The 22772-nt window shown below is 43.2% G+C and overlaps 1 protein-coding gene across 1 annotated transcript in view; it reads left to right on the top strand.

Annotated features, from left to right (window-relative positions):
• The window catches only part of lama5 (laminin, alpha 5), a 94819-nt gene that overhangs the window by 31652 nt on the left and 40395 nt on the right, over positions 1-22772 (top strand). The window contains exons 4-16 of the mRNA XM_042341957.1: positions 2408-2526; positions 3422-3592; positions 4242-4339; positions 15775-15890; positions 16422-16540; positions 17025-17115; positions 17221-17355; positions 18475-18534; positions 18986-19126; positions 19307-19444; positions 20197-20331; positions 21326-21460; positions 22106-22243. Of these exons, the coding sequence (XP_042197891.1) occupies positions 2408-2526; positions 3422-3592; positions 4242-4339; positions 15775-15890; positions 16422-16540; positions 17025-17115; positions 17221-17355; positions 18475-18534; positions 18986-19126; positions 19307-19444; positions 20197-20331; positions 21326-21460; positions 22106-22243 (1596 nt within the window). The remainder of the gene's footprint in view (positions 1-2407; positions 2527-3421; positions 3593-4241; positions 4340-15774; positions 15891-16421; positions 16541-17024; positions 17116-17220; positions 17356-18474; positions 18535-18985; positions 19127-19306; positions 19445-20196; positions 20332-21325; positions 21461-22105; positions 22244-22772) is intronic.

Below are 22772 nucleotides of genomic sequence, written 5' to 3'. Positions count from 1 at the left end.
AGTAGGAAATTACTCTATTTATCGTTTTACTCATTGCCCCAGGGAGCAGGCTAGCTTCCTCCTATTCTAATAGTTTACTCTGAATTTAACCTTTTGACAGCTTAATTCCTGAAACGTACAATGCGATATTTTATCTTTCTGCTCAGGAACCCATTGGAGCCTAAATGGTTCTGTTTTCTCAATCTATCAGCTCTCGTCTGAGTTTTGCATATACAGGGTCATTAATATTGGGCGGTTGTTAAAGTTTCCCGGCGCCTTGGGACGACCTCCCAACGCGAAAGGCACCATACAAATGTAATTTGTTGTTGTTGTACTATTTCTCCCGTGTCCTGGCCAACAATCCTCCAGATAGAATTGGTCGATCATTTCATTGCTGTGTGTTGGTCATTGCTGTACGTAAATTAGCTAAATTAGTAAATTAGCTTATGCGTTTGAGATGTTTCGATGATGTTATAAGGCATAACATCAAATGCAAGGATTATTAATATCAGCAAAGATCACACTTTCCTGTGGCGCATGTTAACCTGTGTTCCTTTAGTTGTGTGTAAACACAAGTAGTAGTTTAGGTCGGGACAGATGAATTGCGATGGGTTTTCTTTTCATACAGATTAGCAAAGTAAATTATGCAAACACGTTTTGTAATGCCATGTAGGGCTGACAATCGCAGCTCTCCAGTCAGCAGACTCTGGGAGCCAGCAGAAACAATTGTATTCGAGGAAGGAATTGTAGCCAAGTCAATCGACAATTACAGCATCAGGAGGAACATTTCATCAGTTACATCTCATCGTGTCGCCTTAATCAAAAGGGCACAAGCTTTGTGGTAAAAATGTGCATTTCTTTGCTATGTATGGTTTAATAATCTTGTTTTATACCAAAATACATCAGTAATCTCATGACTGCCTGAACCTGACAAAAAGAGAACGATATTCTTGTGAGTGAGAGGCACTTTGTATCTGATGTGTTAGAAACTTAGTTCTGGCTGGAGCTGAACTCTAGTCTTTTGCTGATCAGCATCTAGCACTGTGAGGATTGCGAGTTCCTTTGCTCAGGCAAACAGCCCATCAGATAAACCACTCCAGTTGTCTTTTACCGGAAAGCTGAGGTAATGACAAACTGGATTTAGAATTCAGAGCCCCTACACCCATAACGACCACCCCCCCACACACACACAGACACACGCCACACACACAGACACACGCCACGCACACAGACACACGCCACGCACACAGACATATGCACACAGACACACGCCATGCACACAGACACAAACACGCAGACACACACACACACAGATGATCACTTAGTAATGAAGTAGGTGATCACTGATCAGTAACTAGCTGCTGCCAAGCATAAAGCTTTGTTTAGATTACTGAACTATTGAAAAGGGAGATGGCCCTCTTAATACCAATTTGGTGGGAATTTGGATGACTTTTTAACCAAACAAAAGTTTATTTGAATCCTCAAAGTAAGGAGTATAGGCTTCTAATTTCCTAACCAATGGAACTCCCTCCCTCCCGACCCCCATCGGACTTCAAGCCCCACCTTAAAAATCTACACATTGATGGTACGTATGGTCACATCCCCCGCATCCCTTTCCTGTTTGTTAATGTCAGTACCTGCTTCTCAAGCACCAGCTTAACGTGTTTGTAAATGTGTTTTATGATTCTGCTGCTCTCAGTAAAGCCCAGACCCCCATCACTATAGTTCCATTGACTGCGGCATTAATGTTCTATTGAGCTCCGGGATGCTACCCCACGTGAAGCTGCTATAAAGTGCAAGTTGCTGTTGTTGCAGCAGTGACATAGCTCAGGTTGTCACCTCGTGATTCTGAATTAAATTAAAGATTCTATCAAAAAACAACTCAGAAAGGACGATGGAGTCTGGGTTCTAGACTGAAGCGAATCTGCTCCAGAGTGAGTGTTTTTTGTCGGGAGAGAATATGATATTCCATCTTTTGGTTTTGTTTGTCCTGCAGTTGAGTCTGTGACTTAAAAGGAAGAAAAGTACAATTAATCTCTTCATCTCCTTATATCCGTCGGCGAATCTCATCTGTGGTCAATGAGCAAGTCATTGCATTAAGTTGGCTCCTGTTCATAATACTTTATTTCAGTCTGCCCTCATATGTTCTGTTGATATTTTGGGGAAAATCATTCAATCCAAGACTGTTTGTGGCTGCCATTTTTTCCCCACAATATATAGTCAATTCACTCTAAAGTATACACTGTGAAGCGCTTTGAGACGTCTCCATAACATGATAAGGCGCTATAACAAATACAAGAATTATTATTATTAAGTAAATGGTCAAAATTCTAATTTCTCCAACCGTAGTTCCTTTCTTAAAACTTGATTCTTGGGTTCAATTCTAAAACAATGTGCCTCATACTTGGATGATTTCCACTCTCGTTAGCATCTAAAAGAGACTGCATTGAGAAGTTTGGGCCAGAAACTGTGGAACGGATTATAAAGGACAACGATGCCATCTGCACCACAGAGTATTCCCGCATCGTCCCGCTGGAAAACGGAGAGGTCAGTGATGAAGGGATCCATTCTGATCTGGTTCTCATCAATTATGAACTGTTGCACATAATATCTTCATTGAGGAAAATCTTACAAGTATTTTAAAATCATGTGTTGAAAATATACAGTGTTTTTAAATTGCTTTTTATGGCAGAAAACTTATGTGATTCATGAAAAAATAGAGAATTTCTTTAGCTCAATTTATTCCATCTTCTGTTTTGCGAGAGCTTCATCTTTTGTCATCTCATCCTCTCACGAACCCAGCCTTGTGCGATTAAAGCCCTCCATGTAAAGAAATACTTCCTGGTATCTGTCCTAAACCTTTCCTTCACGATTCTGAACCTGAGACGCTTGGCTTGTCTGGCAATATTGTTCCCTGTGGTTTGATGTGATGTCAGTCTACACTCTTGGATTGGAGAACTGGTCTCAAATGTAGGGCTACATCTGATTGGATTGTTGAGTACCTTTTCAATAACTCTTACTAGTTTTACTTACTATGTGTCGATGTGTAAGTGTCTGTGTTTGTGTGTATATGTGTGTGTGTATGGGTGTGTATGTGTGTGGGTCTATGTGTCTGTGTGTGTGTACATATGTGTGTGGGTCTATGTGTCTGTGTGTATGTTTGTGTGTGTGTCTGTATCTGTGTGTGGGTCTACGTGTCTGTGTGTGTGTGTGTGGGTCTATGTGTATGTGTGTGTGGGTCTATGTGTCGTGTGTGTGTATTTGGAGTGCAGGCTAAACACATTTTGAAATATTGACTTTTTTCTTACACATGAGCAGATATTTATATGTAATATTGTCATGTGTGTGTATGGGGTGTAAATGCTGAGCTCTCACTGGTGATTGGATTAAATATTGCGGGGATGTTGAGTTGCTCTGTGTTATTTGTGTCTAATCCTCTCAGGTTGTCGTATCCCTGGTAAATGGTCGGCCTGGAGCCATGAACTTCTCCTACTCTCCCGTCCTTCGGGATTTCACCAAAGCCACCAGCATCCGCCTACGTTTCCTCCGCACAAACACGTTACTGGGACACCTGATGGGGAAGGCCCTGCGAGACCCCACCGTAACTCGCCGGGTGGGTGTTCATCATGGCTCTGACTGCTTAATGGGGAACGGCGTCGTCTCATAGTGTGACACCGCCTATATTTGTTGTGTTCCCAAATACCAAAATACACAACAGGCCCTATCACCACAGCTACGCTACACATTACTTTAAAATGTATTTTTACTACAATTAATCCTGATGGTTTTTCCACCTATATATCCCCCTGTAAGATTGTGCTATTGGGCTAGAGATATTGGCTTGTATGTTTACTGCTCATAAGAGCTGCATTACTAACCAGCTGAACTGAACTGTCCACTGGCGAGAACCTTAGCCATTTTCCACAGCGATGGCTCACGCTGAGGTTTAGCACCAAACCCAAAGTTTCTGTCCCCAACACAACCCAACACTACCAATGCCTCTGCTGCTGTGCCTGAGCATAGATAAATACAGGTTATTGTCCTGCCCACAGCTGGCCCACAAACAGCCCAGAAGTTTGTAGCTTTACTACACGATTATCTCTCCGGCTCTCTTCAAACATCAAAATGATGTAAATGGTTACAGGCTGTGATAGACTATTGACATGTTTGACTGTCTGGTGACACAGCAGCACTTGACTTTTCTGTGTGTGTCGCTTCATAATCAGAAGCTCGGCTAACCATGATTTGTTCTTCCACTGCAGTATTACTACAGCATCAAGGATATCAGCATTGGGGGTCGTTGTGTCTGTAATGGCCACGCAGACATGTGCACTGCCAAGGACCCAACTGACCCATACCGGTGAGTGTTGTCATGTCCTCCACCTCCTGCTGAGGTTTGTCTGTCAACTAACACGAGACACATACAGCAACAACTACTTGCACTTATATAGCGTCCTTCACGCAGGGTAGCGTCTCAGAACGACAATGGCTATAATTCTATCAGCTGATTTTATTACTAGCGGCTAAATGCTGGCATCTCTGCACAGAGAATCTTTCCCCTTCCCTTACGTTGTTGAATTTACTATTTCGGGTTAAAAATTAGACATTATACTAAAATGCTGTGCGTTCATTTATTGTCTCTCTTGTCTTGAAAGCTGGGCCTGGGGCATAAATCCTTCTCCTCGCCGACCAAGCATTCGGGATAATTTAACCCACAGCTCAGAGCTGTATAGTCTAATCCACTGAAAATCAATTCCTTTCATCCTCTCGTACATGATGCTTCTGTCTAGACTTCAAAATATAAAAAAAATCTCTGTTGACTCATTGAAAGATGACCTTGTTCCGCTTGGTTGTGTAAACCTCACTTCTCAGTGTTTTAAGATTACATTCTGCAGTTTATTTTATGGAAATTCCTTCAGTTTAATGCACAAAAAAAGGTTTGAGGAAACAGCCAACAGAATATGGTAATCATTTGTGGTTCCTTTACTCACTTTGGGAATAAATAATCAGCATCCAACTTCTTGCTTAGTGTCTCTTGAGATGAAAAGATTTAAGGTGTAACTTAGACATAGATTCAATTGATGGCAGCAACAGTTGTGAATCTCTGAACCGTCTGTCCATCTCGGCCAAGGCTGAGTGAGGCAGTCTCGAGATGTTTGATTTAATCCAAAATGTGAATCTGTTGACTTCTTTGGTTTATTTGATGTTTATCAGCTTGACAAGAAAGGTTTGGGGTTCACCGATGTAGCTTTTTAAATTACCTACCAAGTCATTAAGCCACGTAATTTGATCTTTGGTTTGATATAGAAGCAGTTTTGCTGACATTGTATGTAGGATACATACCCAGTATAGCCCTTATTCAGAGGGGTTTCACTGATGGAGTTAATATAATAATTATAATAAAAATTATTATTATTGCCATGAAGTCTGCAAATGCTGACGAAAGTGAATATAATTTGCTCTCGTGGGCCCTCACTGTTGGATTCTATATCCAGAGGGCAGTTTGTTGGTGTACTGTGAAATCTTAAAATAAAACTAACTTGAAGGCGTTGCTTAGAAAATATTTACCCTGTGGTTTTGCTGTAGGAGACGTGTAACCACTGACGTCCAGGGCAGAGTCTGTCTGAGAACCAAATAGTCTTAACATATTGGTGGAAACAGACGAAAGCTTTCAAAGCCACATGTGGCTAATCAAAGTTGTGTGGTTTAGATTGAGGGTTAAGCAAATATTAACCTTGCAAGAATGTTCCTAAAGGATTGGGTAGTTTTGCAAGGACAAGATCTGAAGAGAAATGCAAGGAAATAGGCAATAGGTTAGAACCATTTGGGAAGGTTGATGATTAGCATTTGAAACTCCTGGAGTTCAAGAATTATGGATGGATACATTTCAATAATTCATGAGCTATGAAATGAGAGATCAGTGTGTGAGCTTGGAAGATCTTTCATACATGATGGCAGGAGAGAAAGAGAAAGAAGAATATTGTGGATGAAGGAAGTCAAGGTTGAACAGTGGTGATACGGGGGATGGCTATCGCTCATAGCCCAGAGCAATCCTGTCCTCGCCAACCTCAGAGGTGTGAGTGGGAGCCCATTGTACGATCTCCCGTTGTCTGTTTTGGGAGCAGTGAGAGCATTTACACTGCTCTCACAATGTTACACTTGCACAGTGTGGGTTATTTGCAAAGCAATGCTCAGTGCAGCCAAATTTGAAGGCACTGATGTTCTTAACCGTGGTTGAGTGTTGAACAAAGTAGTTGAGTGCATTCAATTAGATGGTTGGAGCATATTTTCAAAGCATTGTGGTGATTGGGAAGTTTGAATCCTTCTCTCTCAGAGTCAGGGGGTGGGGGGAGAAGAAACGCCAGGTGTTTGTTTAGCTGGACTGTTTGTGGGACACTGCTGTGTGCAATTGGCTGCCGTGTTTCGCCCACAAATATACGGTCAATTCACTTTACAGAATATTCTGTGAAGTGCATTGAGACGTTGAGAAGACGTGAAAAGCGCTATATCAAATGCAAGCATTATTATTATCTCAGTGTCTTGCTCAGGGTCAGAGGCTTTGGAGTCTGTCTTCAGTTAGATTGGTTCCATTCAGCACGGGAAAATCTTTATGAAGAACAAAAATGTTCTGTTTATAAGAGAAGCATTTACAATAATCCTGGCAGTTGATCATGTCTCGTCATATCGAAACATCTCAGAGCTTTATTGTTGTAAAGTGTAGTGACTATTATCCCCCTACATACCTGCCCGTACCCTCCGTTCCTCTGGCTCCGGTCTGCTCCACATCCCCCGCCCTAACCGCCCTACCATCAGCGGCCAGGCTTTCAGCCTCTCAACCCCTAGGCTCTGGAGCTCCATCCTCCAGTGCCTTCGCCGCTTCCTCTCCTCCTTCAAGGCCGGTCTCGAGACCTTTCTGTTCAACCGTGCCTTCAGCTCCCCTCTCGACTCTCAACCCCCTCCTCGCTCCCTCCCTTCCCTTCCCTCATCCTGACCATTTCCCCCCTGCTCGGGTCCCGACCCAACTGTCCAGCACCTTGGGACGTCCTCCCGACGTGAAAGACACTCTATAAATGCAATCTTGTTGTTGTTGTTGTGTGATGTAAATCAGCAGGGAAACAATGAGAAACGATGAAGGCTTTAGGAAATGAAGTGTACAGCACTGTTGTTAACGGTGATTTGTCTCCCTTTCTGCTCTGGATTACTTTGTCTGGTTTTTAAACCCACCAGCGCGTGTCTCGACCTAGTTGCTTTGCACTCTCCACAGTTTCTTTGAAGAACTTTGTGAACATTTTGGAAGAAGTTGTGCAAAGAGACATGTGGGGGCCTTTAGCAGCAATTTCTGCGTGACGGATTTTATCTTGTATCCGTCTGTGAAACAGACTGAAATGCTTTAAAGTTCCTGAGACCAGTAGTAGTAATTGTTTTTCTTTCTCTCAGAGCTACCTGCATACAGATAAAGAAAAAACGAGCATTTTATCTTTGGGAATGTTTATTCATGCATTTGTGGCTGCTACTGAATGCTTTCAATAAAATACAGGGTCACTGAGACTTTGCCGTCAACCACGTAGCCAAAGGGCCAGATTGCAGTATTGTGCCCTGAGCAGGGAACTAATTAAAGGGTAATGTGTGTCTGCTGAGCTCAGCATCAGATTTGCCCTTACTCCCTTCTAATTACCTGGCGTCTTGTTAAACACAGGTATGTTTACCTTCCAGAGAAACACCAGGTGCCATCAAGCAGTTGCCCTTTTATTAAAAGACGCCATGGATCCTAGCGCCAGAGATTATTTTATAGTTGGTCTCGCATCTCACATCTAGATGTAGCATTGTAGTAATAATCATAATAATAATCTGCTTTCGATACAGCGCCTTATCACATTATTAAGGCGTTTCAAAGCACTTAACAGAATATGCTGTAAAGTGAATTTGACTATATTTTGTGGGCGAAACATGGCAGCTAATTATACACAGCAGCGTCCCACAAACAATCATGGATTTAGTGACCAAATTATTTATTTTTGAAGATACCAGGTCTGTGTAAAGCTCTGCTTACAGGTCCTGATTCTCTTAACGTCCAGCTTTCTCATCTATTTTCGTTGTTTGAAACGCTGAGCCTATTGGGAATGTTTCAGAAAGCCTTGTGTGGATATGTGACAGGGTTGTGTAATTCCGAATTCCTATCAAAACTGTACATCTCGTGCCGTAGATACATTCCTGCATAGTCAGACGGTTTGTTTACAATAACCTCAGCCAGGCATTAATAAACACTATGCACACAGCACCAGGGAACATCCCTATGGGAGCCCTCTGGTCATTGCTCTCCACTTTGGCCTATTCCTATTTAAGTCTGCTTGGCTTCCTAGGATCCAGCCAAATTTCTGTCCAATTTGCGACTCGATCTCATGGACGTTCACCTCATCTGGAATTCTTTCAAGCAGAATTTTACCAAATGCTTGGGATTGAGATGCAACTGATTTTTAAAGAAGTGATTTAGGTGCACATTATATAAAGCACTAGAAGCCATTTTGTTACTGCCTCGGAAGAGAAGATTATATGGGTTGAAATTCCATTTGTGTGATACCTTTGGCCAGGGGTAATTACATAGGTGGGCGACTGATTCTAAACCTGCTAGAAGCTGACAGTGTCAGTGTCACTATTAATGCTACCCAGGAATTTCAGGCCTCAGGTGATCCAGAATTTGGCTTAGTTCAAAAACCTCCCACATGGTCAGTAATGATGGGTGAAGTGCCCACAAGGCACTCGAGGAAACTGCACTCCCTGTTGGTGAGAAAGGGAAGGAAATTGTCTTTAGCAGAGAAGAACATTTTTGACAAAACTAAAAAACAGTGGATCTGGAGAAATTGAGTGGGTGAAACTGGGAGGAAAATTGTTGGGGGACATGACTTTAATAAGGGAACACAAATCTAACACAGCTCCTTCCCACTTAAGAGTTGGAATCCTGGGAATAAATTGGTTCAGTCAGTATCATTCTCTGTTACCGTTCAGTACAGATCGAGACTGGATCTTGCTTCAGCCGAGAGAAGACCAACTTTGTCATGAGGAAGGACAGGAATTAAATGTTCTGCAGAGGAACATCGAGCTACGCAATGTGACAGAGATGCCTAACCCTGAATTATCTGGTCACAGTTCTAAAGGGCTTGTGTTATTGTAGTTACAGAAAGTCTCCCTGTAACAGCAGCGGCATTGGACAGGAACAGCGATATTTGATATATAATATAAAGAATTATTTGCACAGTTTAATCTTGATCTGGAATGTACAAATAGATTTGTTTACTGCAAACCACAAATAAAGCCTTTGCATTGTGCTAAGCTGCCTGACCTGCAGATAACACCTCTGGAAATGACAGCTGGTCAGTTTCAACCATTTGCTGATTTCAGCATGGAATGGAATGGAATGCTTCCCGTGAAGAGAATTCCGAGACATCTCCTGCAAATTGTTTCCTAAGTCGAAGGCTTTTCCAGAGGCTGCTATTGGCACCAGATTACTGAAGCCCGGCTCTGGAAGCCTATCACGCAGTTTTCCATGTTTGGACACAGGAAGTTTAGGAGAAACGTCTTTACCAGAGGATGATGAGAGTCTAGAACCCATTGAGGGAAAGCATGGGTGAAACAGAAAGCACTTCAGAGGAAGCTTGATGTGTGTCCGAGAGAGAAGGGAAGAGGGGAGTTTCCGGGGAAGATTGTCCGGGAGTGGGGCAGCTCATGTGCAATACTAACACTGACCCAGAAGAGTTAGGTCAAATGGGCTGTTTCTGTGCTGAAGGTTCAATGTAATACTGTGTTAATATTAAACAATCTTTATTCCTTCATCATCACTTTATAGGATAAACAATTCACCCTTACTTGACAAAAGAGGGAAGAAAAATCATGGGGCTAAGGTTTGTAGTAATTCCATAACATGTTTCTTGTGTAAATGAACACAAGGAATGTCGCAAACTCCATCCCAGTCTTTTAACAACTTAAATGATTTATCAAGATGACCGTTGGGTGGGTGCAATAAAGAGTTGAGAAGATAACTGAACTCTTTCTTTCATTTTAACCTTAACTGCAGCCCTGTTTGAAAAAGGAAAGATTTGACATTTTAAGTTTGGTACAATTTACACTCTGGAATTCACATCCTCTGTTTAAAGATTGCTAAAGTGACAAACTCGGGTCAATAGATAAGCGTTTATTCATGGTCTGACCTTGGTTATCCAGGTTGGGGCTCTGGAATGTGTTAAAGTTTGCCAGGTGAAGATAAAATCTGAAGAGCAAATCCTCCCTAATATGGTTTTTAACACTGACCAGAAAAACGTGAAATTTTAACATTCCAAGTTTAACATTCCAGGCTTCCTCAGTCGCTGTACTGACCCCCATGGCAGGAAAATGTTGCTATTTATCTTGATACTAAAATTATTTCATTCAGCTCACAAAGTCCGCAAAGCAGTATGCGTTGTGATTTTAATATTTCTCTCCCCCTCCCCCCACCTGTTACACCCCCAGGAAAAGGAAGGGTTAAGACCACCCCTGCAGAACAAATAACAAATAAAACTTCCTCCCATTTGATACAGCATGTTATCGCATCATCAAACGTCTCTAAGCGCATCGCAGGTCTTTACTGTAAAGCACAGTGTGTACACAGGTGGATGGAATTAATTTGAAAGTTCGTCTTACAGAAGACATTGTCAATACACTGCAGTAAATTCTGTGAAATGTTTTAGGACGTCCTCTCAATAGGAAAGGGGCTGGATATCAATTATAAAAACTATTACTATTACAAGTTTCATTATGTAAAACTTTCTGACTAACATAGAAAGTTTTATTATTAATCCCACTTTCCTGCTCCTTCCCCGGGTCCTGTGATAGTTTTACTGCTCAGGGGGCACTTCGCTTTTGTTATTCCTGTTGGATGTTGGCTGTTGACAAACACTCCGGACGCCACCCCATGTGAAGGGCAATATATAAATGCAAGTTGTTGTTGTTGAAAAGAAAAGGTAAACCTTTAAAATATATTAGTTGAAATATTAAATCATCCTTTCACTTTCTCGCTCTTGTGTTTTTAAAAAAAGTGTTCTCCCTCTGTGAGTTCCCTTGTTCCACACCCCGTGCCTTGGCTGGGAGGATGCAGAAGGGACCCCATCCTCTGTGGAGCCAACAAGACTGAACGATCTGAGAACAGCTGGATTCTGCTCTTCCCCCCTCGCTGCCCTCCTCTCTCCCCTAATGGAGAGAGCATTTGACTTCCATTTCGCGCATCTCATTGATACCCAGCCAATTAGGCAACGTTTGGGAAGCAGAGCCTTTCAATGAATTAATACAGAATCGAAAGCATCGGCAATACTTTTTGGGACGAGTAAAGAGGATCCACTTTTTGTGCCTATAGCTGTAGAAACAGAGAGCAGACCACAACAGAAGCCAAACAACCCTCAGGTCCCAGATACGTTAAGATAAGTTAAGTTAAGAATGTGAACTGTTTTGGGGGAGTTGGTTAGAACACAGTGACTGTGGCACTTCCAGACACATTCCAGTGGGAGTCAGTCATTGAGGGTTTGCACAGCTGGATCGCAAATCATCATCTAATATGATCAGGCCAGACAAAACCCAAGGGCAATCTCTGCAGACCTCTCTGGTGTGTCTCCCGATAGCTTTACTTATACATTTTCCCCAGAACACCGGGGCTCGCAGCTGTTGATATTTGGAACAAATCCAGACCCTGAGAAACTACTTCCAAAATTCACAAAATGTGCACCATTAGTGTGGTGCCCATCAGTGATGATGTGTGGTGCCCATCAGTGAAGGTGTGCGTGGTGCCCATCAGTGATGGTGTGTGTGGTGCCCATAATAATAATAATAATAATCCTTGCATTTGATATAGCGCTTTTCACGTCGGGAGGACGTCCCAAAGCGCTTCACAAAACACACTGTAAAGTGAATTGACTGTATATTTGTGGGCGAACGCGGCAGCCAATTGCGCACAGCAATGTCCCACAAACAGTCGTAGATTGAAAATGACCAATTTGTTATTGTTTTTGGTTTTGGAGGGATTATTATTAGGCTCTGTGTGGAGTAAGGAAACTTGCCCAAGGTTTCGCCCTCTGCCTGGGATTGAACTCAGGTCTCTCGCTTGCAAAGCGAGTGCTCTAACCACTGAGCTACAGGACTCCACAGTGATGGTAATATGTCTTTGCTGCTCACTGACCTTGCAAATGCCAGCTCATCATTAACATTAACCGAGCCAAACGCCGACTGGAATATTTTTTTGACCTGTAACAGTCGAATGCTGTGCCTGATTCAAAAGTCTTAAACGTTTCTGTAAACCGAGGCCAGAATCAAAATAAATAGGAAAAAGTTGAGATCAGAGCGGGAAAAAACCTGTATTTAATTAATGGTTCGGCAGTAAAACAGCTGCAGGCCCACTGGTGAGACGGACACCGCCTGTCAGACAATCAGCAAATGAGTTTCCCTGAATAATATTCCTCGGGCCATGCGAAGGCAGCTAATTGATTAAAATCTGAAGACTGAAGTCAGCTAGAGCAGAGGGAATGGGATCTCCTGTGGTTTACAGGGTTATACACAAGCTGAGAGAGCAGCTCTGTGGTCTGCGAGAATGAAGGGCTTGGCAGGTGTGTTACCTGTGTCAGCTTTGTTCCAGTAAAACGGCTTTATTAGGGGAAAATCAATTCATGTTCTTGAGCAAGTCCTACTGAAACTGCGAGACATTAAACTAATTTTCTTGTTTGGCGGTTTGATTGTTGAGGCATTTAGGTGGAGGGCCAAGGTTATTAATGCAGAGGTAAGAGAGGACATGTTAATCTTGGTGGGAGAGGAATGTAGAAATGAAGATTAAGGCGTGTGAGGAGGTGTAGACTTGCAATCCAGCTAAGAAGGAGTTAGTGTGGGAGACCATTTGATGCATCTTTGATCGCTGTGTTGGTTTAAGGTATATCTGCAGCATAATGTGTTTCTGTCAATAAAACTTGATATTAGCACAGAGATGGCCTGCGTGGCTTTCAGTATATGTGACTTGCACCTCACTACCATCGTAAATAGATTTGCCTCATATCTCATTTGCAACTGTAAGCATTATGGTTTCTAAAGTTTGCACTTGAAGGAAAGTTTTAATTCAAAGTACGCTTCTCTTTGAGACAGGAGAGGCAACAAAGAGCAACAAAGAAGCAGACAGTACAGACTTTTGATATACGAGGAGTTTATGTATATTTTAAAGGAATTTCCTCTTAATCCTTAATTAGTATCCCTGTCACCTCTCCGCCAGAAGGTTGTGGTTCAAACCCCACGTTGAGACATTGAGAGTTTACACTCCAGCTCCAGCATTGAATTATTGAATTGTCTTGAGATGCCGTTCTTTGTGTGAGACATTAAACTTAGGCCCTGGCTTCTGCTCAGGTGGATGTTAAAGATCCCATGGCACTATTCGAAAAGAGAAGACTTTTTCCCAGTGTCCTGGCCAACAATCCCTCAGATAAAACTGCTCTTTCACTGCATAGCTGTTTGTGGAAAATTGCTGCATGCAAATTAGCTGCTGCATTTACCTGCAAGATACACAGTCACTACATTTTAGTGAATCTTGTGAAGCACTTTGAGACATTTTGACAATGTGATAAGGTTCTGGATCAAATGCAAGGATTATTATAATATTTTCCCACTCGACACCGCCACAAAAGATATCCAGCCTTAAGCAGTGTTACAGGGTTTTCGAATGGCAATGTACAGCATCTAGCTTTATTTCAGCCGTGACAAAAAAGTTCAGTAAATGTTGACTGGGAACAGATGTTTAAGTGTAGTCTTTGAGGCCAGACAGCAAACCTGCCAGCTGTGTGTAAAGAATGTAAATGCAAAGTCTGTCATTTCAGTTTGTTCCCTTTCATTTGATCAACACTTGTAACTGTGCAGTGTGTGTTAAAGTAAATGTGTGTGTGTTGCTCTGCAACACTCCGTGCGAAGGGCGCTGTATAAATGCAAGCTGGTGTGTGTGTGTATTTGTGCGCATGCTGTTTTTTGTGTTTGAGCTGCACGTATGCAGTGTGAATCATTGGTTTTGTCAGTGAATTAATAATAATTGTTGCATTTGATATAATGTTTTATCATATTGTTGTGACGTCACAAAGCACTTCACAGAATGTATTGTAACGTGAATTGACAATATGTTGTGGGTGAAACGCAGAGGCCAGTTACACACAGCAGTGACCCACAAACATGGATTTGAGTGACCACATTATTATAATTTTTGTACATGACAGCTCTTTCATCTGAAATTTTACATATTCAGACAGACTAATAAAGGCGTTGCTGCCAGCACTGTTCTTGTTGAATGGGTTGAGGAGGGTTTGCCGACAGAGGGAAGAGCTAGTTTCATGACCCAAAGTGCTACCTTGTGGCTGTCTGCTCAGGTGGTTGTACAAACATTCTCACTTTACTGAAGAGTAAATCCTCTATGGTTGTTCAATCCCCCAAGTGTCATGGACTGACTGAGGTGTGATCCTGTAAACTTTATTACAGTCTACTTTTATTGGCCTTTCTACCACCCATCAGGTTGGGACTGATATCACAAGCTCCAGTTTGTTGTTAACCTAACGTGATGTTTAGTGACGAGTCTTTTAAAAAGTAAATACAAATCATCTTCATCTTCACTTTCTCACCCAGACCCGGGATGTGGAGAACTTTAATTATTGCGAGTCAAGCAATTTGACGGAATTGCAGGCTAATTTATTTAATGGTCCTTGTCTCATTAAAAAATCTGGCAAGTGCTATAGCTTTACACAGAACAGTTGCAGGAATTTTGAACTTTAAGTGATGTCCTGGCTAGACTCCCAAGTGCAGCTGGTTAGAGTAGATATTTTCATTAAGTCAAGGCCAGAGTATGAGAGAGTCTGGTTTTGGCTTTCTGAACTCATGACTCTCGCACAAAGCCAACTTCAACGCTTGGAAAGTTGTCCGATGACTATAAGGCCAAATGGAATTATTGTCCATTAAATCGTCAACACTTCCCCTCACCTGGAGGCTAGAAAACCTCAAAACGGTATGTGCAATCGGTTTGGAGCTAACTTCGATGATTAGAGATGTTGAAAGCTAAATTTGTAGTCAAAACACCACCCAATTCAGACAGCAATTTAATTGCAAAGAATGTCTGGAATGCAGTAGTCTACAATGCTACCACATACAAAATTATGGGTTTCTATGGAAAAGCACATCACCGACATCTAGTGGCAGAAAACAGCCATCTGGTGGCAGAAATGTCTGTGGACATGTCTCTTTTAAATCATGTTTTTTTTGCTTCGGGGTTTTCTGTGGGATTCATAGATTCACATCGTTTGTTTGGCAGAAATAAGCCAATTGGCCCATCTGGTCTATGCCGATTCCAAATGATGCAAGCATTGAATTTCTTGAATCTTTACAGATATGTATATATTCAGCAGTGACTCTGTATTAAGAATAATAATCCTTGCATTCGATACACCATATCAAACTCCTCAAAGGTGCTACAGTTTGCCATGAAGTGCAGTGACTATTTGTATGCAGGTGAATGCATGCACCTACAAAACAGATATAAGAACCAGACTTCAAATCATAATGGAAAATTCTTGAGTGTAAAGTGAACCACTGTTATGTAACTAGCAATGTAACTAGCAATGCTACAGCAAAAGGCAAGGACGAACTGTCTACATCTGTTTTCTGGGGAATTGCCCAGGAGGCCATACTCTAGTGTAAGCTCCTCATGGACTGACTGGCTGAGCTAAGCTGAACCCTGTAATTCTAACCCATTTCTGTCTTGGTTCCCAGACTTCATTGCGATTGTCAACACAACACCTGTGGAGGGTCTTGTGACCAGTGTTGCCCGGGTTACAATCAGCTTCAGTGGAAACCAGCTACAACAGACAGCGCTAATGAATGTGAAGGTTTGGAGCCTCCATTATTGTGTGTTTAAGAATCATGAATAAGTCGCTCACCTTTTCTTTGCAAGTTACGTAACACAGTTGGGGGTCGCATTGCATTTCTTCCCACCTGAGGACTATGTTCTGCCCTCACGTACACACCCCCACAAACTGACCTGCTTTCACAACACGCACACACTGAGATCTGCCCTCACACAGAGGCGGGAGACACTGGAATCACTTGAGTACCTGGTCACTAGGCTCAAGCCAGAGAGCCCATCATGTCACCTGGTTTAAGTACCAGGTCTGCATTGTCCTTGATGATTTGGGGACCTAGAGTTTGGGGGAGGGGAGGGGGACAACCCTCGTTCCCTTAAGGAATGTTTCAGTCTAAATTGGTTTAAAGGAGGTGAGTGGAGCTTAACCTCGCTCACCAAAATAAAAATAAATAAACACCAGTATAGCTAGCTGGGTCGAATGACCTGTTTGCACGCTGTGATTTTTCGATGTGGTTCTATGTAAGACTAATCATCTTGTGTTTACTCCCACCCACAGCCTGCAATTGCAATGGCCACGCATTCAACTGCATGTATGACCCTGAGGTTGATAAACATAAAGGCAGCCTGAATACTGTTGGCCGTTTTGTAGGGGGCGGTGTGTGTATTAACTGTCAGGTGAGCATCTCTAGTGAACATTACACTGTGTGACCTCTTTATATTTCTCATTCAGCCAAACAACCATAGGAATTGTGCCCATTGTGCCTGTGCTGGGCTCATGAAAGAGCAATCCTTTCAGTCTCACTTACGGTACTTTTACTCGTTGGAGGTGAATACGGTTCAATTTGCTTACAGCAATGTTCCATAATACAAAGGAACTGAGTTCACACTGTAGGAGGCAGTTTGAGTGGCATTGAATAAGGAGAGTCAGAGTGGAATGGTGATTATAAATAATAATAATACTTACATTTGTTTTAGTGCCTTTAATGTCAGGAGGACATTTCAGAGCCTGTCATTTCTCTCCCAGAATTTACTGTAAGGTCGAGTGTTGCAGTATGTTGGTCCGAAGGTTCATTTGTCTTACAACATATTGCTGTCTCCTCGTATGGAGAGGAGAGTGAGTGCAAGCCAAGTGTTAAAACAATTCCTATTTTATCTTCAGCACAACACCACTGGGGTCAACTGTGGGCACTGTGCGACTGGCTATTACCGGACACCAGGTGTGCCCATAGAGTCTGTGGACGCCTGTATTCGTGAGTTCTTTATTTTCATTGTGTGCGCTCTTTCCATTTGAACTTTGATTCCACCACTGGGAACGGGAATGACCTGGACTGAATTTTGTTGCCCTACTGTTGCAGCTTGCAATTGTAATTCCGAATTCATGGAAGACATCTGTGATGACGGGACAGGGCGGTGCTACTGTAAGTACAACTATGCCGGAGAGACCTGCGAGAGCTGTGCCCTGGGATACTACGACTTCCCGAACTGTTACTGTAAGTACGAGTGAAACAAAGGTTCCCTTTACCCTTCGCGAGGCTTCTTGTTGTTGCACGAGGTAGAGCCAGTTATTCACATAAATTGGGATTGGCCTGATTGCAGATAAGCGGACAGTTCAGATAATTGGCTACAGTGCTAACTAAAAATGTGTTCCATCAGTTCTCTCTCTCTCTGAGCTCCATTCACCACAATAGCTCGTGGCCTTGTACATTGAGTAGTGGCTCAGCCACTTACACTGGGGACTCCTGGTTCTGTTGCTGCAGTAACCCCAGGTGACCCCATTAAAGGGTTCAAGCTGCCTGTTGTGCAGGAATGCTAATGCTTGGCAGTTTGCCCCTGGCATCTCTGCTTTGCTTTGTGTTGGGAAGATTGATGATTTCAGGAAGGATTGCACCTTGCTCACACCCAGAGGCTGTTTCCTTGCCCAATGTGATTGATTTCAAACAAAAAAATCTTTTAAGGTATTTGATACTTATTGCACTCCCAAACACCAGATCGCAGCCAAGAGAGCTGTCTTAATTTAATTTGGAGTAGAGGTACAGATCAGTTATGATCTATAAAATGGTGGAACAGGCTTAAGGGGCTGAATGGCCTCCTCCTGTTGCTATGTTCCTATGAGCAAGAGCTCTGAACTCAAGTAACATTATTCTATAACCAGCCTGTGAGCAACACCAAAGGTCTTATCCTGCAAGAACATTTTGCCTTAAAATTTCAGATCACCCAAGATTGCTGAAAATTCCTCATTTCAATCTTCACTCTGGCTTATAATTGAAGATTTTTCTACAATTCGACGGCAGGTTAAATTGTGGGATAAAAACAGTTTCAAAATGGAGTTTGGATTTGTTCATTCCCTTCCCCTCCCTCCCTCCCTCTGGGAGGTTTATGGCTGTCTCTGTGCAGTATGTATGCATTTTATCCATGTTCACCCATCACCTGTTTCTTTTGAGTTGCAATAAAAAAACAATTGCCCCAGGCAGTCAACAACAATAGTCCAATAAAACCCGGTCAAGAACCAGTCTCTGGTTCACGGTTTGGTCTGAACAGTCAAATGTGTTTTTATTTCTTGATCAGAATTGCACGGAACTCAACTCAATATTTTCTGTTTGTTCAAACAGCATTGCCAGTGGATCCCATTCAATCAACAGAGCTACAGAACAATGTGGGGAAAATAATTAGTAAGTCACTCTGGTTTTAACCTGCCTTCAATTCTTTGTAGTTATGCTGCATTATTGAGTATCAGCTTCACGAATGCAATGTATTTGACAGTAGGTTAGACAGTCAGAGTGCTCGGTTGTGGTATTAGGCAGATAGCTCCCATGATTGAAGAGGCAAAGTGATTACATTGAGAGGAAGGGTCGAGTCTTGAATGCATTGTAGTCTCTCTCTCTCTCTCTCTCGCTTTTCCTGTCACTGAGGGAGGACTTGGTGCAGAAAGGATCTTCTTTACATAAGGTCCTCCTTCACTTTTGTCCATGTGGATTAAATGAACACCAGCATTAATTCAAGGAACATTTAAGGAAATACTGCAAATTTTAACCCCGTCGTGTATTCGGTCATGGGACGCAGTGACTTATTTTGAATGTGAGTTTCTGCTGATGGTGGAGCTGGACTTTCTCATTACCTTAGACTGTGACTGCAACTCGGCGGGAACTGAGAACAACAATTGCCAACCTGACCTGCACACGGGACGCTGTAACTGCAAACCCAACTTCACAGGACGCTTCTGTACCCAGTGTGTGCCTCAGCATTTCGGTGCTAATTGCCAGCGTAAGTCTCTCCCATTATATCCTATTAAGATTAAATGCAGAATGACAACAACAAATGACATAGATCTTTTGGGAAATAATATCTTGGGATATAGTATATAGTTTGGGACATGACATGTGACTGCCAGATGTGTGCTGTGCTCAGGGTTTGAAACACGCACTCCTGTGTTTTTGTTTGCAGCTTGTCGCTGCTCAGGCCCAGGGATTGCTGATGGGGCCTGTAATGAAGAGACTGGACAGTGCTTTTGTCGACAGGGGTTTGAAGGTTTCTACTGTGACCTTTGTGTCCCAGGCTACTTCAACTACCCGCTGTGCCAACGTGAGTCACAACAACACACCGACTGCCCATTGCCCAGCATGCAGGAACTGAAGGGCAGAAATTCCTGAGTCTAAATTTACTGTATTTTCTTAACGATTCAGTGTGTTTAAAATTTGGCCAATTCTTAAAACAGCCTTCATTGAAAGCCATTTTTCTGTAATCAAGACTTCAAAGTGATGGCTGAATGCACTCATTTGCCAAATCCTGGAATGTGCAGCAATAGAATTAATCTAAACCCGGGGGAATTTGGTACCCGTGTCTGCTTTCCAGTTTGTAGCAATCTGTAGAAATTTGTAAACACTTGAATGTGACCTTCATTAAGTTGGATCTAAGTTTGATCTTAGTTTAATAATCCTTGCATTTGATTTAGTGCCTCATCACATCAATATTGTCTCAAAAGGGTTTTACAAGATATACTGTAGTTTTAATTGTAATAATAATAAAATGAAAACATTTTGTAAAAAAATAAACAAAACACACACGTTGCAACATGCAAAATCACCCAGGAAAACTGTAGGAACAGAAAAGCGATTGTTAATTATTTTGTGGGACAATTGTGAATTTGGGAAAGGAACTGTATATTTCTACCTATAAAAGACTTATTTTCATTAGTGATAATAACTTAAGTTCAGGATTGACAGATGATGAGTTTGGAAAGGCAAGAAGGGGATATTTCCTTCCCTGGTCTCAGGCCAGTCACATTCTCATCCTCGTCAATGCTGCACAATTTGTTATTATTTTCTTTCCCCCAGTGTGTAGCTGCAGCATGACGGGGAGCCTACCCGAGGTGTGTGACCCCTCAGGACAGTGCTTGTGCAAAGCAGAGTTTGATGGAGCACGTTGTGACCAATGCCAAGTGGGCTTCCACTCCTACCCACACTGCCACGGTGCGTACACTTCACAGCAGAATAGATCACGGCTGATCTGTACCTCAACTCCATTTTTGCTCCTTTGCTCCGTATCCCTTGATACCCCGAACTAACAAACATCTACCCCACCTCAGTCTGGACAATGTGAATGGATCCATCATCCATCGCCTTTTGGGGAAAGAGAGCTCCAGATTTCCACTATCCTTTGGGTGAAAAAGTGCCTCCTAAATGACCTAGCTCTATTTATGGGCGTTTCGCCCACAAATATAGACAATTCACTGTACCTCCTCAACATCGCATGGCTCCGCCACTGTCTCACTCCACAGGCCAAAACCCTCATACATGCTTTCATACACTGAGGCTCAACTATGCAAACTCCCTGCTTGTCGGCCTCCCCAACTTCTCTCCATAGGCTGCGGATCATCCAGAACTCTGCAGCCCATGTCCTCTCCCGCACCAGGCTCCGTGACTCTAACACCCCCATCCTCACCCAACCCCACTGGCTTCCCATCACATAGAGGATACAGTTCAAGATCCTGGTCCTCACCATAAAACTCTCCACGGTCTTGCTCCCCACTACCTCTGCGAGCTCCTAACCCCCTACCATTCTGCTCGCTCCCTCCACTCACCGGGCTCCGGCCTGCTTAACGTCCCGCCTTGCTCGCTCCACTGGTGGCAGGCAGGCCTTATGTCACTCTGCCCCACCCTCTGGAATTCCATCCCGCAGTCCCTCTGCCTCGCCTCCTTCAAGATCTATCTCAAGACCCTCCTCTTCGACCCTGCTTTCGATCTCCCTGCTACACCCTAACCCCCACCCTCCCCAATCCCGACCCCCAGTTCAGGTCCGTAACTGTCTGTCTAACGCTTTGGGACGTCCTCCCAATGTGAAAAGCGCTATGTCAAATACAACAATTATAAGAATTAATATAAGATGGTGCTTTGTCCTGGATTTTAGACGCAGTCTTCATTTGCGCCCCCGCATGACTTGAGCTTATTCTTGCCTCTTGTGTAGCTTGTTCCTGTGACCCTCGAGGATCGGTGGACAATGTGTGTGGATCTACCGGCCAATGCCAGTGTCAGCACAGCTACTCGGGCCTGACCTGCAACCAGTGTGGTCCAGGTTACTTCGGACATCCCAGCTGCACACGTAATTACATAACTAATTAATCCTTTTCTCTGGTTTGTTAATTACATAACAGGGCTCCTGGAAATCCCTCCTTAAACATGCATCCACGTGTGGTTTACACGTGGCGCACAAGATTTTCAATGGGATGAGACAAAGGCCCCAGTGTGGTCAGTGACTGCTGTCAATGCCATACATACAGCTGCCTCTTATCAGTCCTAGGAATTGTGCCCTTACAGGGTAGCAGTAACTCCTCAGTAATGATGAGATCCCTTCAGTATTTTGGGGGGTGTACAAGAACCTTCGAAAACATAACAATCCCGTCCCGTGTCCTTAAAGGCGAGATCAGATGGCAATCTTCAAGCCACGTTTAATCCAATCACTGGTGCAACAAGGAAACAATGAGGTACTACACAAGGGTTTAAATCCGGGTTGAGATTCCTTGCTTACAGGAGAGCAGTGTCTAGCCACACACCAGGATGTCTTTCTTTAACCAGATTGTAATAAACTCCTAGAACAAGTTGCTAGGAACGTTCTATACTTCTTATCAATGTGTTATATCCACTGCTTTTAATGCAAGTCAAACCTACTGTGTGTGTGTTAGTCTATTGGAAGGCAGGCTGTGTTCAGCCGTGTGTTGTGATTAAGTGTCTGGCTTATGTATTGCAGCGTGTCGGTGTAATGTAGAGGGTTCATACATCAACACTTGTGACCCGGAGACAGGGAGGTGCAGCTGTCGGCCCTTTGTGACTGGGCTGCATTGTGACACATGTGTCCCTGGAGCTTATGGCTTTCCTAACTGTCGAGGTGAGGGATGTGGATTTAAGACCTTTATGTGAGAATCTCTGATTACTCAGCGTCTATTTCAGTTTTGACTCCCCTTTAGGTCGGGTTTGAGTTGATCTGATGGGGGACAACACACACACGATTAACAAACCCTTTTGCAAAGCTCACGAATTAGACCTGACTTCCCCCATCTATATCCTCATCAGTTGTCTATTCTGCCTGTGGAACTCCATCCTGGATTCCTTTCTCAATACAAACAACCATGGATGGAGTTATGCAGTGGGAAAGGACTCTGGGATGGAGTTGTGCAGTAGGAAGGGTCTCCGGGACGGAGTTACGCAGTGGGAAGGGACTCCGGGATGGAGTTGTGCATTGGGTATGGACTCCGGGATGGAGTTACGCAGTGGGAAAGGACTCCGGGATGGAGTTGTGCATTGGGTATGGACTCCGGGATGGGTTTGTACAGTGAGAAAGGACTCCGGGATGGAGTTATGCAGTGGGAAGAGACTCTGGGATGGAGTTGTGCATTGGGAAAGGGCTCCAAGATGGA

This window comes from Callorhinchus milii, unplaced genomic scaffold (assembly GCF_018977255.1).
Source record: "Callorhinchus milii isolate IMCB2004 unplaced genomic scaffold, IMCB_Cmil_1.0 Scaffold18, whole genome shotgun sequence".
Lineage (NCBI taxonomy): Eukaryota > Metazoa > Chordata > Chondrichthyes > Chimaeriformes > Callorhinchidae > Callorhinchus > Callorhinchus milii.
Note: the sequence above shows the minus strand (reverse complement) of the source record. Positions and strands in the feature narration are given on the sequence as shown.